At 26.9% G+C, this 14,544-nt stretch overlaps 1 protein-coding gene across 3 annotated transcripts in view; it reads left to right on the top strand.

Annotated features, from left to right (window-relative positions):
- Positions 1-7,935, top strand: part of LOC107440949 (clavesin-2) — a 53,863-nt gene extending 45,928 nt beyond the window's left edge. For all 3 annotated transcript variants that reach the window (XM_016054048.5, XM_016054050.4, XM_016054049.5), the window contains exons 5-6: positions 2,638-2,751; positions 7,267-7,935. In XM_016054048.5, the coding sequence (XP_015909534.1) occupies positions 2,638-2,751; positions 7,267-7,482 (330 nt within the window). In that variant the 3' untranslated portion in view covers positions 7,483-7,935. The remainder of the gene's footprint in view (positions 1-2,637; positions 2,752-7,266) is intronic.
- The last annotated feature ends 6,609 nt before the right edge of the window (positions 7,936-14,544 follow it).

Here is a 14,544-nt window from a genome sequence, read left to right as displayed (position 1 = left end):
ACCGTTGCTTTGACTTAGTTGGTAATAATTTCTACACGCTTGAAAGTTATTGTTTATTAAAGTGTGCTTAACATTAACCTCGACAATAAAAATTTTAAGAATCCAATAAATATTCGATTCACAAATTATAGAATGCATGGAAAAATTTACTAGCTTATAATCTTTTTAGTGTTTTATTACTTTTTTTTGCATTCAATGTAAAAATCTACATAATAATATTTTTTAATTTGCTAAATAATTTTTATGAGTCATATCATTAATAATTCAGCATAACTGTGTTGAACGTATAATGTTAAAGGGCAACACATTGTAAATTAGGGTTAATATAGATAGCCCTTTCAGACGTTTATGTGAAACAACCATATGACAGTTTTGCGTGGATTACCCAGTATTTGAGGTTTTATTCATCAGAAACATCAATGAAAGAAACATACTTTTTTGACCCATAAAAAAAAATTTAATTTTGTCTTTAAATGAATAGACATTTCATAGATTTAATTGCTTATTCGATTTCATAATTTCTAAACCCCTCTTCTTTAATATAAATCCTTAAAACAATATCATTACTTACCCCGAAGGAGTTTTTCAACCAAATAAACCAAATTAATGGAAGCATTCCTATAAAATTGCCAACACGTGACGATTGTTTTGATTCGTATGGAAAGAAAAAGTTCAAATGTCAAAAATAGGTCAGAAGTGATAAATCATAACAAGATTTTAGTACAACTTTACGAACCCAATCCTTTTTAGATTAAATTGCGATATAACATCCTCTAGGTGTGTTCTAGAATAATTTGGTGATTGTTCTGTTTTATGTGTTTATCTTAAAGATTTTCCTCTGGGCATCATGTTGTAAAATATCTTTGACCAATGTATCTAATAGCTCTTTTTAACTGTTTAGATGGGTCATTGTAATTAGTTAGAATTTACATTGCCAAGGTTTTGTAAACACCCTCCTATGGTTAATAAACAAAGTCATACTCATGGTATATATATATATATATATATATATATATATATATATATATATATATATATATATATATATATATATATATATATATATATATATATATATATTTATAATAAATAAATAAATACAAGAAAACACGAAGAAAATTAAGAAAAACAATAAGTTTCATTTACCTCGCCTAAGCTGCAAGTAAACAGAACTCATTAGATAAGTTCAAAATGAAGAATAAAACAAAGAAAAATTATAGACATATGAAAAAAAAGGGGAGGAAATAATAAGCAAAAAAATAACAAACAACAGTTTAAAAAAAAAAAAGAAGAAAAAAAAAAAAATATATATATATATAATCTTTTCTTCAGCCCACACGATTATATCCGCAAAACAGAGTGCTACTATAAAGCTAATATAATTTGAGGATACAATCGTGTGGGCTGAAGAAAAGATTATATCTTTTTTTTCTTTTCCCGTTTTTTTAATTTTTTTTTTTAAACTGTTGTTTGTTATTTTTTTACTTATTATTTCCCCCCCCCTTTTTTTTATATGTCTATAATTTTTCTATGCTTCTATATATATATATATATATATATATATATATATATATATATATATATATATATATATAATTTTTTTTTTTTTTTTTGATGTGTTTTATTTCGTAAATATGCATATATTTTTACTTAATGTGCTCAATTTTCGTTTCAATTATTGTATTGATAATTATTGTCGCTCACACTATTGTATTGATTTTTTTATATAAGTAAAAAATGCTTTTTAATACTTTTAAAAAACAATTTTAATAATTTTTCTTCTATTGTCATTACTTTATTGTCATTACATTTAACACAAAAATGTCTTGTATCTCCTATCTTTTACGGTAGGTAAAACAACCAGATAAACTATTTTACCCACATTCCACGGCTAATATGAATAAAACACAACTCAACCACAACCTAATTTCAATGCCCATTACCTAATGAAAAGCCAAGCTCCGGTGTCCAGTTAAATTTCTTTTTTCAAAGATGCCAACCTGCTCCTCTTTGTAAAAAAAATATTTGCTAGTAGTAAAGAAATTTAAGTAATTTTCTTGTTTAGTATTTTCATTTTAAATAATTTTTCCAGCACTACTTGTCAAAATTCAAAGTGTCACATGAAATGCACTTTTACTGTTATTGTCTCATGGTGACACTTTTTAAGAGAAAGCATATTTATGCTTATTCTACTAATTTTGCTGTTTAATTCGCTACCAATTTATTAAAACTTCTGCTGAGTGCGGAGTAATAGGCATCCCTGTGTTTTACGATTTTGATACCATGCTACATGTAAATTATTAGAAAAAACTTTAATTTTTGTATTCATGGTTTTTTAACCGTACTAGTTGTAAACGGTATCAAAACCGTAAAGATAAAAAAAAAAAATTTTTTACTATAAACTTTACGGTCAATTGGATGGAGAGACTGTTATTTCACAGTAATTTTAGAATGAAAACTCTAACAGTGCATGTATTTTTGTGATTATCTTTTGGACCAAACGGAAAAAATAAATAAAACAAGAATTTTAAAAAAGTAATCGATTTTAATCGTGAAACATTATATTGCTTTGTAAGTTGCCGTTGTAAAATAACTATCTATGAAACTAACACCATTTTTTTTTTCAAATTTTTATAGTCTTGCTTTCCTGGAAGGTATAAAGGAGCACACGTAATAGGCATGCCAAAGTTTTTCCAAGTGGCCTGGAATATGGTTTATCCTTTCGTTTTCACTCTAAAGATGCAGAAAAGGGTAAATATTACATCCATTTCAAAACACTTTTTTCTTCTTCTTGGGCACTACAGCCTATGACAGTTCCACTCTTACTCAAAGCACTTTAAACTTATAAAAGAATGTATGCGTTTTTATAAAAATTTCAGTATTTTACTAGCATTCGTATTCATTAATATTTGACTGAAAACTCATAAATTTTTCCTGTTTAATTTTTTTTTATCGCAAAGGTTTAAAGTCTCATTTAAAAAAAATTGCATCTTGTTTTAATTTCGAAAAAATTACAGAGCACATTCAAAATTATACATTACATGAAAAATTACACGTTAGTTAGCAAAAGGGTAAATATTAACATTTAAAAACACTTAAAATCTTTAAAAATGTTTTTAATGTTTCTTTTTATGAAAATTTCAATATTTTAATTTGTATTGCCATTGATTAATCTCTAACTAAAAACTAATGTATTTTTTCAGACTAATTTTTTTAGAAAAAAGGCTTTAGGGTTTTTAAGTCCTAAGTTTTTTTAAATTTTAGTACTTTTTGTATTCACATAGATTTATCTTTAACTAAAAATTAATGGGGTTTTTTTCAGATTAATTTTTTCAGAAAAAAAGGCCTTAGGTGCTTTTTTTTGAAAAAATACTTTAGCTTTAATTTATGAAAAATAATCATTACATAGCACCTTCAAAATTACACATAACATAGCAAAAGGGTAAATATTAGTACACTCTATAACAAAAAAAAAATCGACGCACCGAGAACGCACTAAAACGCGCAAAATCGACTCTCGATCAGGCTGGAATGATGCCGACTGGGGACGTATAGTCTTTAGCGACGAATCCCGCTTTCAACTGTGTCCTGACGATCATCGAAGACGCGTTTGGAGACGCACAGGGCAGAGGGGGGATCCTGCCGCCTTCACTATTGCACGCCACACCGGCCCTCAACAAGGCATTATGGTCTGGGGTGCCATTTCCTTTGACAGCCGGACCCCTTTGGTCGTCATTAGAGGTACACTTGCTGCACAGCTGTACGTCGACGACATCCTAAGACCAGTTTTGCTACCGTTCCTTTCGCAGCGCCCTGGACTGGTTTTTCAGCAGGACAATGCCAGACCACATACGGCACGTGTTGCTATGAACTGTCTGCAAGCTTGTCAAACTCTTCCTTGGCCTGCCAGATCACCAGATCTCTCTCCCATCGAACATGTCTGGGATATGATGGGAAGGCGATTGCATCTGGCACGGAATGTTGATGACCTCGTTCGACAATCGGATCGAATTTGGCAGGAAATACCGCAAGAGACCATCCGGGAGTTTTATCGGTCTATGCCACGCCGTGTGGCAGCTTGTATCCGGGCTAGAGGCGGGTCAACACCTTATTGACTTGTTACTGTAACTCTGCAATAAACTATTCAATTGTTCTGAAATTTAAATCATTTACTATTCTGTGCATTGTCTTCCTATCCACCAATTTTCGTTTTAATCGGACAACTCCTTCTTGGTGCGACAATTTTATTGTTATAGAGTGTAAGTTCAAAAGGCTTAAAACTTATAATGTTTTTTTTTAAGTTGTAAATGTTTATTAAATTTTAGTACTTTAATTTGTATTCGCATTGATTAATCTCAAACTAAAAATTAATGTATTCCAGATAATTTAAAAATTTTAAGTAGATCTTAGCTTATTTTAGGCATTTAAGATGCTTTAAATATTTCTTGTAAAATATTTCAAGTATTTAATTGTTCATTTGTTATTTAATTGTTCTTCAGCTAGATGAAAATTAATAAACCAGTGAATAACTTTCAATTCTCATAAATTTTATGATCCTGAATATTTCTACTATTTTTTCAAATATTAAAAAATTCGATCTCAAACTCTTCTTATTTCCAAAAAATTTTGGCTTTTCTTTGTATTTTATATGCTACTTGAATTTTATATACCACGTGTTTATAATCAGGATCAGGTTTTTACAATCAGGAATTTTATATACCACGTTTTTATAATCAGGATCAGGTTTTTATAATCAGGAATTTTATATACCACGTTTTTATAATCAGGAACAGGTTTTTATAATCAGGAATTTTATATACCATGTTTTTATAATCAGGATAGAGGAGTATGAAGAAACCTTATTCTAAGAGTCATGATTAACCTGTTCGAACTCATAACAGTTCTAAAAATAGAACATTATTCCCTAAAGTTTAATATTTCATATGCTGAAAAAGCATGAATAAAACAACTATAGCAAGGCATGTTTAATTGAATTTTCTGTACTGTTGATCACACCGAAGGCCAAACAGGAAATAAATCAGGAAGTTGAAATATTTTTTTAACTTTTCAAACACTTTTCGGAAAATTTATGAACAATTAAACAACATCAAAACGTATTGAACGCTTTTAAAATAGTATTAAAATAGTAATAACACTTAACAAAAGCTTAACGTAACATAATAAAGCCTCAAATAAGCGTTAGCTTTCTGTACAAAACTATTGGATTGGTAAAACTTATATGAGTACAACACAGTAAAAAATTCCAGATCAAAATACTGTGAAAAGTACCGGCACTCAGAATACCTGTAGTTTTTACTGTAAAATCCATTTTTTTTTACCGAAACATGTTACAAAACAAAAATCTGACATAACGTAATTTTTACAGTAATAATTACTGTTTTATGTACACTGATCTATTTACTAAAAATAAATATTATTATTAAGATTATGATATAATATTTTACGGTAAAAAATGGATTTTACGATAAAAGAATTTTACAGATGATGCACCTAAAGTGCCGGTACTTCATTTTTTACGATAAAAATAGATAATAAGCTAAAATAGATTTTACGGGTGATGCATCTAAAGTACCGATATCTTATGTCGTAATTTAATCAAGAATTTTTTAAAGTTTATTTTCATAGTAATTATAAATAATACTATATTTTTAATTAAATGTTTATGAGCCAATGCGAATAAAACACCCACATTATTATTGTGAATTAAACTTAAAAAACAAGATGAAAAGTCTATTTCATAAACAAAGGAATTGTAAAAAAAAATTACTATCATCCGGTTTCTGAGGGATTTCATAACATCAAAACATGCTCAACCTCAGCATTGAAACGTTAAAAAATTCACCTCATTTTTCCTTCGTGATTTAAAAACATAATTAGAGATGTAATTTGATATTCTGAGTGCGACATTCCTTTTGGTGCGTCCAATTTGACGATGAAAATGACAAAATGAACTCTCAGACGTTTACACCTGTATTTTTTGTTTGCAAAAACACGTGGTTGCGATCCAATTTCTTTCAAGCAAAATCGCTTCCGGTATTTGTGTTATTCATTCAACGCGTTCAATTCCTGTTTCATTTTTTGAATAACAAAAAAAGTAATTCTTTTTTCTTTTTTTTTCCATTTTAAACTAAATTTTCGTTTTGTCGAACTCCGCCGGCTGAATTACTTTGAAAAATAATAATAAATAGCTTTTATTATTATATTTATATATAATGTCTAATTATTAGACATTATGTCTTTATAATGTCTCATTATTATTATTATTATTATTATTCTACAAATGCTCATGTTCTCTAGAATAAATTTAAGAAATAAGACTACTAAAATAAGACTACTAACTTTACACAGCTGGCCAATAATAATATAAAACTACTTAAAACATTTTATTGAAACATTTCATTTTTTCATTGAACTACGATATTCTTAATTCTGTAATTTGAAATAAATGAACTTATTTAATTACCATCCACAGGGATAAAAATATTCTGGAAGATTACCGTACTCTAAAGTAATGAAACTTCTGGTAAATAAAGCATAATTCTGGTTATTAAAACCATAACATAGATATTTAAAATATTCCTTTAATAATTTTTCCGTTTATAATGTAACGATTTACCGGAAATGCTGGTTTTCAAAATTATAGTTCTTATTACCACACATCTAATAAAAATACAAGATTAAAAGGTAAATTTAACCAAATAAGTGTTTTTCATGACATAAAGTATTTTGATGAAATTATCACATTTACCAAATTTTGTCACACGTTATAAAACTATATTTTATCTTTAATTTTGAATCTTTCAATCTTAGACAGAGAGCCCATCAAACTGCCTTTTCACGCTTCTTGAGTGGCCACACTATATCCCTTACTTTCAACCTTGGCCAAAAAACTTATCCTGAATGTATTTGGTGCTCGACAGACATTGCCTCAACTGCGCATATTCTGATTTGTTTGGGGTTCGGTAAAGATGAGGTCCTGCGAGACTCCAGTCTTTTTATGAACTTTTTGGAGGTGTTCGGATTCATGGGAGTCATCTAGCGCTGCTAGACGATTCCGAGATTAGCAACAACAACATCTTTAATTTTACCGAAGCGCTTCCCTAAAAATTACCGAGCTTCTTGGTGTTCCAATAGAGTCAGAAACACAATACATTTTACCATATTCTGGCAGTTTTGACCATATTTTTTTCTCAGTGCATTTATTTATAACTGTCGGTCACTGAATATGTCTTCTTTTTTTGGTAGATATTCATCCATGGCAATGATCTGAAATCATTACATAAACATATTTCTCCCAGCATATTGCCCGAAGAATACGGTGGAGAACTGCCTCCCTTCGACAACAGTTGGTGGCACAAAATGATCTTAGAAAACAATGAATGGGCATTGGATCAAAGACTCTACGGCTATATGAAAGCACCCCCTGGAGCAGTTGCCGAATTGGCTTCCATACCTGGCTGAATCTTGGTTTAAAGCCATATTTTATTGTTAAACTTTGGACTCATAATGTATTCCAATATTAACCTATGCTGTATTATGTATATAAATATCGAACCATAGTCTGAATTCATCCATATTTCAGAACAATAACCATAAGGGATTGTGAATTTTGTAAGCGTGTTGATTTTGTTCCTAAAAAAAAACTGAGAAATTGTGTGATTGTTTGAAATGTTTGATCTCAAACCGATTTGTTTGAATGCAGGTGACATATGATAAAGGCTCTATAGTGTCCTATATACTCAATTTATATTATATGTAACTTGTAAGAGTTTAGAAATCATTCAAACTTCTTGATGCATTGATAAATTGATTTTTCTATAATCGTAAGTGTAGAAATAATCAATTGCCTATTCCTACATAAGTTTTGTGTTTTTGTGATGTGATTTCAGTTTATTTATAATAAATAATTGAAAATAAGAATTTGCTTTTGAAAACGAGAGTAAAAATATTGTATAAACATTTTATTTAAAAATATAAAAGAAAGATTATCAGTCTCAAGTAAAATTAAGGAGAATAAAAACGTGAAGTTTCTAAAAAAAATACACATTTAACAGAACATACAAAAACTACATTCATTTCACTGGAAAATCCGTATTACCAAATAAATAAATACCAAATATAGACCATTAATGTAGAGAAAAGTAGACCAAAAGTAGACCATCCTCTGAGTAAAGACTAAATGTAGACCAAATTAGATTTTAAACGTTTTCCTTTAACTGAATTTTGCATTTGTTCGTCATCGAACATTGCAGAGCTAAGTATTTATTTTTTAATTTCCTTGTAGAAAATAATTTAGTTAGTGAGTTCCATGAGAAATTCCTTGATTGCAGACATGAAAAATCTAATCTTATTTTCCAAAAAAGGTAAGTTTGTGTAATGGATAATTGCAACATAAATTTTCCTTTTGATTTAAAGATGTGAAAAATATCGTAAATTATTTTAAAGTATACTGACTAGCTAATAAGATATCAGTTTCAGAAATTATCAGTTTATATTATCTTATCAACTAAATTCTTGCAAATCAAAAAAATTACTTTATTAAACACCAGTTTTCTTCGCTAGCCTTGGTTGAAAAATGTCCCACAAAATGTTTTTTCTTAAGCTTTAGAAACAAAGAAGAGGAAATAATACTGACCCACATAACCAAGAAGAAACAATACTTTCCAACCGAAATTTTGATGAGAACATTTTTATTTTGATAAAGCATCAGAATAGGATGTACTGAAAACTAAGGAAAAGATTGATAGAATCTCACAAATTAACTGACACAAATTTGAGAAAGAGCTTTAACAATTCAAAATCAAATTTTCGGAAGAAATTATTTAGTCTACAAGATATCATTTATAGTCAAGACTGGTTCTTCCTCTTATACTCTTGCATTATTTAATAATTTAATCGTTTTAATACTAGTAGGCCTTGTTCACTGGCGCTTTCTAACCCTTTAAGATTGCTATGCAATCTTATACGGTTTGTTTTGCAAACCATGCTCGTTTTTCGATTTGAAAAGTGTTCTATCATAAAATATTTAAAATTGAAATAAAGTATTAAAACCCTTAATACTACTTCCTCTTTAGAAAAATAAATTTTTAGAGAATAATAAGCTATTGAAACAAAACATTTTAAATTGAAATCAATGCCATATAATAGAAAAACTTGCAGCAATACACTTGGAGCAATAATTATATTTTTTAAAGCAATATGTATTTGACAATAGTACGTTTCCTACGCATTCTTTCAATGTTTTGTCTATTATAGCTGTTATCAACGCTTTCTACTGCTTCTTTTTATTATTATTATTATACTTATGAAGCGTAATAAGAAGAAATAACAGTAACAATGAGTAAAATTATTATTGTTGAACCAGCATAAGCACAATTAAAACATAATAAAGAACATTTTGGGTGTTCTTATGAACTATTCGCTTCTACTCTTCCAATTTCTTCCAACTTATAGCTCAGTTTGCTTCAGCTTTTCGTTGTCCACGAAAAGAATTGTTGTTCACGAGTAAGAATTTTTATTTAGAAACTTGTGAATATGAATGATCCCGCTGTCATGCTTATGACAGCTCACACACGTTTGAAGTTTCAATTCTTTGTTGCCAACGAGAAGAAGAAATGACGACTTTCTCAATCACCGAGAAAGAGAATTATGTGTATATACACACTGTATGTCTAAATCTGTCTTTGGCGATTGCACGTGAAATCAAAATTTAAAGACTGTATGAAATTATAACAGGTTACCCAAAATAAAAGATATTAAAATAAAGATGAAACGATAAATTTAGGATTAGGTGTGATAAAAAAAGTGTTTTCAAAAATTTTATTTAATTATTAGATTTTTTGAGAAATAAAATAAAAAGATTACGTTCATGTTGTGTGTTTTCCAAAGAAATTCAAAAAGGAGTGCTTATTGAATTCCTAGTAAAGACTATAAAGAGTATTTGTTTAAAAGTAAGATTATATTAATTGTTAAATTAATAAATTAGATTATTTGTATTTCTTGAGTATTAAAGTGATATTCGACTGCGAAAACCTTGAAAGTTTTTTAATAATAATTATCATGTTATTTAATTATTCTAAAAGTTTCTCTAAGTTTACCTTATATTTATAAATATATCTTAAAGTAAAAAAATTCTTTTAAAGCATCTTAATACATTAAATGTTGACAAAATACTCTAGAAGTTTGTTCATTCGATATTATTTCATAATGTTGGGTAGTTTTGGATTACTCTAAGGTATCAAATATAAAACATAAACAATATTATAGAGGAAGTTAGCAAAAAAGACAGACAGAAAAATAGAAAGAAACATAGTAGAGAGAGTCATGTACTTCCTATCTAATTTAGATTACAACTGTTACTAAAAGATGGCAGCACCAAAAACAAAACATCTAAAAGTTTAAGAAACCAATGCCAAATACTGTGTAGAATATCAGTTGATGCTTACCTATTTCCTACTACACGTATATACTTCTATTTATAATAGATTAAAATCATTAATGCGCTAACATTAATGTGTAGTGCGTGCAAAGAAAATTTGATATTTATTTTAAGTTTCTGTGAATTAATAAAAAATATTATACTTCAATTAATCAACTACGTTTGCAACAGATAATATTTTTTCAATTTCAATACAATATTTAGAACATAAAAACAATTCTCTAAAATTCAAAAACTAATCTTTAAGGAAATGTAAATGTATGATCTTATGAGTGATTTTTCAATAACATATTCTTTGCATAATTTTTATGGTGCTGCTATCTAGCGGCAGTAATGTAATTTAAAAAATAAAACAGCTGGCTGTCTAAATCAATAAACCTAATATCAACTCAATAATAAAAATTTAATTAATGCATCGGAATAATCTTTCGAATAATTTTTTCAAACATTTTATCAGGAATTTTAATTATATAATACGTACTTAATTTGTAATTAATTTATTTTAAATTTTAATTTTTTTTAATCTGAATTGAATTTTTGTCTGGAAAATTTGGGAATGTGTACATTTTTATAATATATAATGATCAGAGCGTACTACTATTTGAAACAATATACTCAAAAAGTAGTATGCTATGATTTACCTAATATTTTGATTTTTTTTTTTTTTTCTTATCTAAGTTTAACTTTTGTCTGGAAAATTTGGGAATGTGTACATTTATATAATAATACAAATAATATAACATAACATAATAATAAAGATTTATGTACTTAATACAGATTTATGTACATGAAACAATGCAGAAATGAGTTTCCTTACCTTAGTTTATAATTAATGATCTAATTATTTGAGGAATTTCAAATATTATTATCAGATCAGTTGGCATCGTTATAATCAGCATTCAATGTCAACAAATATTTACCATGATAGAAAAATATATCTTTTTACAGAGATGCCAACTGCTCCGAATGCGCCATAATTATTTAGAAAACGGTAAACAACTACAAACTAAAATGTGCAAATATTTTACTAATTTTGCTTATTTTTTTAACTGTGTAGCAAGACTTAACTGTAACAAATTGGCGAATTATATAACCTTTCGAATTATTTAGAAATAGTGGTGGATAAAAACCTAATAAAAATTGAATTTATTAAACCAAGAATCACACATTAATAAACTACCACTCGAAGAAATTTATTTGCTGTCCGGTCGTGCCAGTTGGCCTCTCTGCTTTTATATTATTTTGAGAAATTATCTGCGTTTAATAATCAACACCTATATTAGACATGTGACAAAGCCAAAGAGTTTTATAACTTTATCATAAACTTCGGAGTAGTACAGACTGAATATAAAATATTAATTTTTCCTTTTTCGTTGATAAAGATGAACTGAGAATTTCAAGAAATTTTTATAAATATTTTTTTATTGTGCTGCCATCTACTACTCGCTATGAATCGCAAAAGACCACCCACTATGTAAAAAATAAATAATAAAAGAAAAGAAAATATTCATTACTTATTTTTTTTTTTAAGTTAATAGGAATTTCAATAAAAAATTTCAAACGTAAAAATATTTACATTATTTTGTAATAACTTTATCTTGAATGCTTCTAAAATTTAATTATATGACAAAATATTAACCAACCGCTTTAAACCGACATAATTTGCAAATCATATAATATCCAAAAACAAAATAATTGGTAAGAACGAAAGAAATTTTTTAAAAATCCTCTCAGAGTATTCATTTTCAACTTCATTTAAAATTTTATTAAAATTTTGATTTTGAATAATTACTTAAAATTTAAAATTTTCTATAATTACAGAACTTTTTTAATGTTAGCATAGCTTTGAGTCGAATGTTGTTATTATATAAATACGTAATAATGTGTGTAAGAAGAAGTTTAGTTTGATATTTAAAAATAAATTTACTTAAGATTTAAGTAATCGATCATCAAATGTCTATGTGTAATCTCTATGTGCAAGTAATTAAAAAAAAAAAGCAATGCCTAAATTAAAAGTTATTGAAAAAGGACTTATTCGAAGACTAAAGTTTTATGCCAGTATTTTCAGTTATATTTCAAGATAAATCTGATTTTGATTTAAATTTACATTATTAATAATAGTTTTCTTAATTTAATTATCATTAATAATTATCTTAAAATGTGCAGCATCCGATCTTCAATTATATATCAATTATTTTAATCTCCGTTAAATAAGAGCTCTAGTTATGTTACTATTACTTTCAAAGATTATTTTACCCGTTTTAAATACAAAGAAGATTTAATAAATAAGAAAAATTTGCTGAAAATATTTCAAAGAAAAATTTGATTTCGAAATAAATTTACATTATTAATAACTACTTTTATTAATTAAAGCAAGTTAAAAAAAAAAGTCCAAAATAATTGTTCAGTACAAATAAGTAATTTTCACCAGTTGAAAAATATTATTTGTATTCGATTATTATATCACAATAAAATAAGTGTAATTTATTGGAATATATTCCGTTTTAAATCTTTTTTCATAGTTCAAAGTTATCCATTAAAAAGTATAAAATGTGGAAAGCCTCTTTCTTCTAACTTCAAAAAATTAATAGTTTTAAAAATACATCTAATGACATTGAAATTAATGTACAATCGGTTTTGAATTTAACATAATTTTTAAAATTTTTAAGCATTATCCCATTTTCCGTTTTTTTTTTTTTTTTTTTTTTTTTTTACTTATTGGTAAAATGGGTTTTGGTTTAGACTTGATGGCGTCCACAAACTTTTCAACTGTGTTCAAGAATAATAGAAAGGGATTGCGCATGCGTCGTCCTCGCATGCGGTGCGCAAGCGACCGCTGCTGTTTTTCCTTTTATTTTTACTAGCAGGCATTTTTAATGTATTTACATAATAATAATAATTAAAATATTTTTATATTCTTTTTATTATTAACGTATAATTACGGGCTTGACGGTGATTTCAATAAAAATATGAATGTTGAAGAAATAAAAGTCTTGACGTCTTGAAACATGCACATAGGCAGAATTTGAAAAAAAACCAATCCGACGACAAACATCAATTGAGACAGTTTTTGCAACCCATGATTTGAAATGTTGTGGCGTTTAACGGAGTCAAAGCAGAAGGAGTAAGCATTTGACCAATGGTTAACCAGTGATAACAACTTTTTTCTTGCTATATATATATATATATATATATATATATATATATATATATATATATATATATATATATATATATATATATATATATATATATATATATATATATATATATATATATATATATATATATATATATATATATATATATATATATATATATATATATATATATATATAATTTTTTTTTTTTTTTTTTTTTTTACGTTTGACAAAAGATGAACAGTAGAAAATCATAAAGGGGTTCACGGTAGAAAAAAGTGAAAGAAAAATAAAGCGCAGCGAAAAAGGTAACATTTAAAAAAAAATATGGAATCAACGCTTGATTCGCTTATAATCCTAAATTAATTTTAAATATCAATAATGAAACTACGTTTTGAAGTTCTTTAATTGCACTAAATTGATATACTACATTTTATATAAATATAAACTTATTACAAGATTAAGCCTTTTAGAGAATATTGTTAATCGATACATATTAAAGAGCAATTTTATTATTATTGGAAGCTTACAATTAAAAAAAATGTAAGAAAATATTAAAAGTTCCTTTCCGTAAACTTCTAATAAATTATTGAATATTAATTACATTTTTTTTTAAATAAAATATCTATTTACCTTTGTATCAATAATTACATAAAATCCAACTATCCGCAACGAATTAAAAATTTCAGATAATTTTTTAAGCCCAGCTTTTTTTAGCACTTTTTTTGGTGTTTTTTTTTTCCTTCGATTTTTAATGCCATTTTCGGTCATTTTCACCCCTTGTTTAATTTAATTAAAAAGCGGAAAATTCAGTAGACTTCAATAAGATAAGACTTCATTTATTTTTTAATTGCATTCGAATCAATATTTAATAAATTTTTATTTTTATTCTAATATGTATAATACATATATTTTTAAATTATCTATTTAATTACCCATTTTTAT

The sequence above is a fragment of the Parasteatoda tepidariorum genome, chromosome 5 (assembly GCF_982258835.1).
Source record: "Parasteatoda tepidariorum strain Cologne lab strain chromosome 5, Ptep-v5.0, whole genome shotgun sequence".
NCBI classification, from domain to species: Eukaryota; Metazoa; Arthropoda; class Arachnida; order Araneae; family Theridiidae; genus Parasteatoda; species Parasteatoda tepidariorum.
The sequence above is the reverse complement of the archived record's forward strand: the minus strand, read 5'-3'. Positions and strand labels throughout refer to the sequence as shown.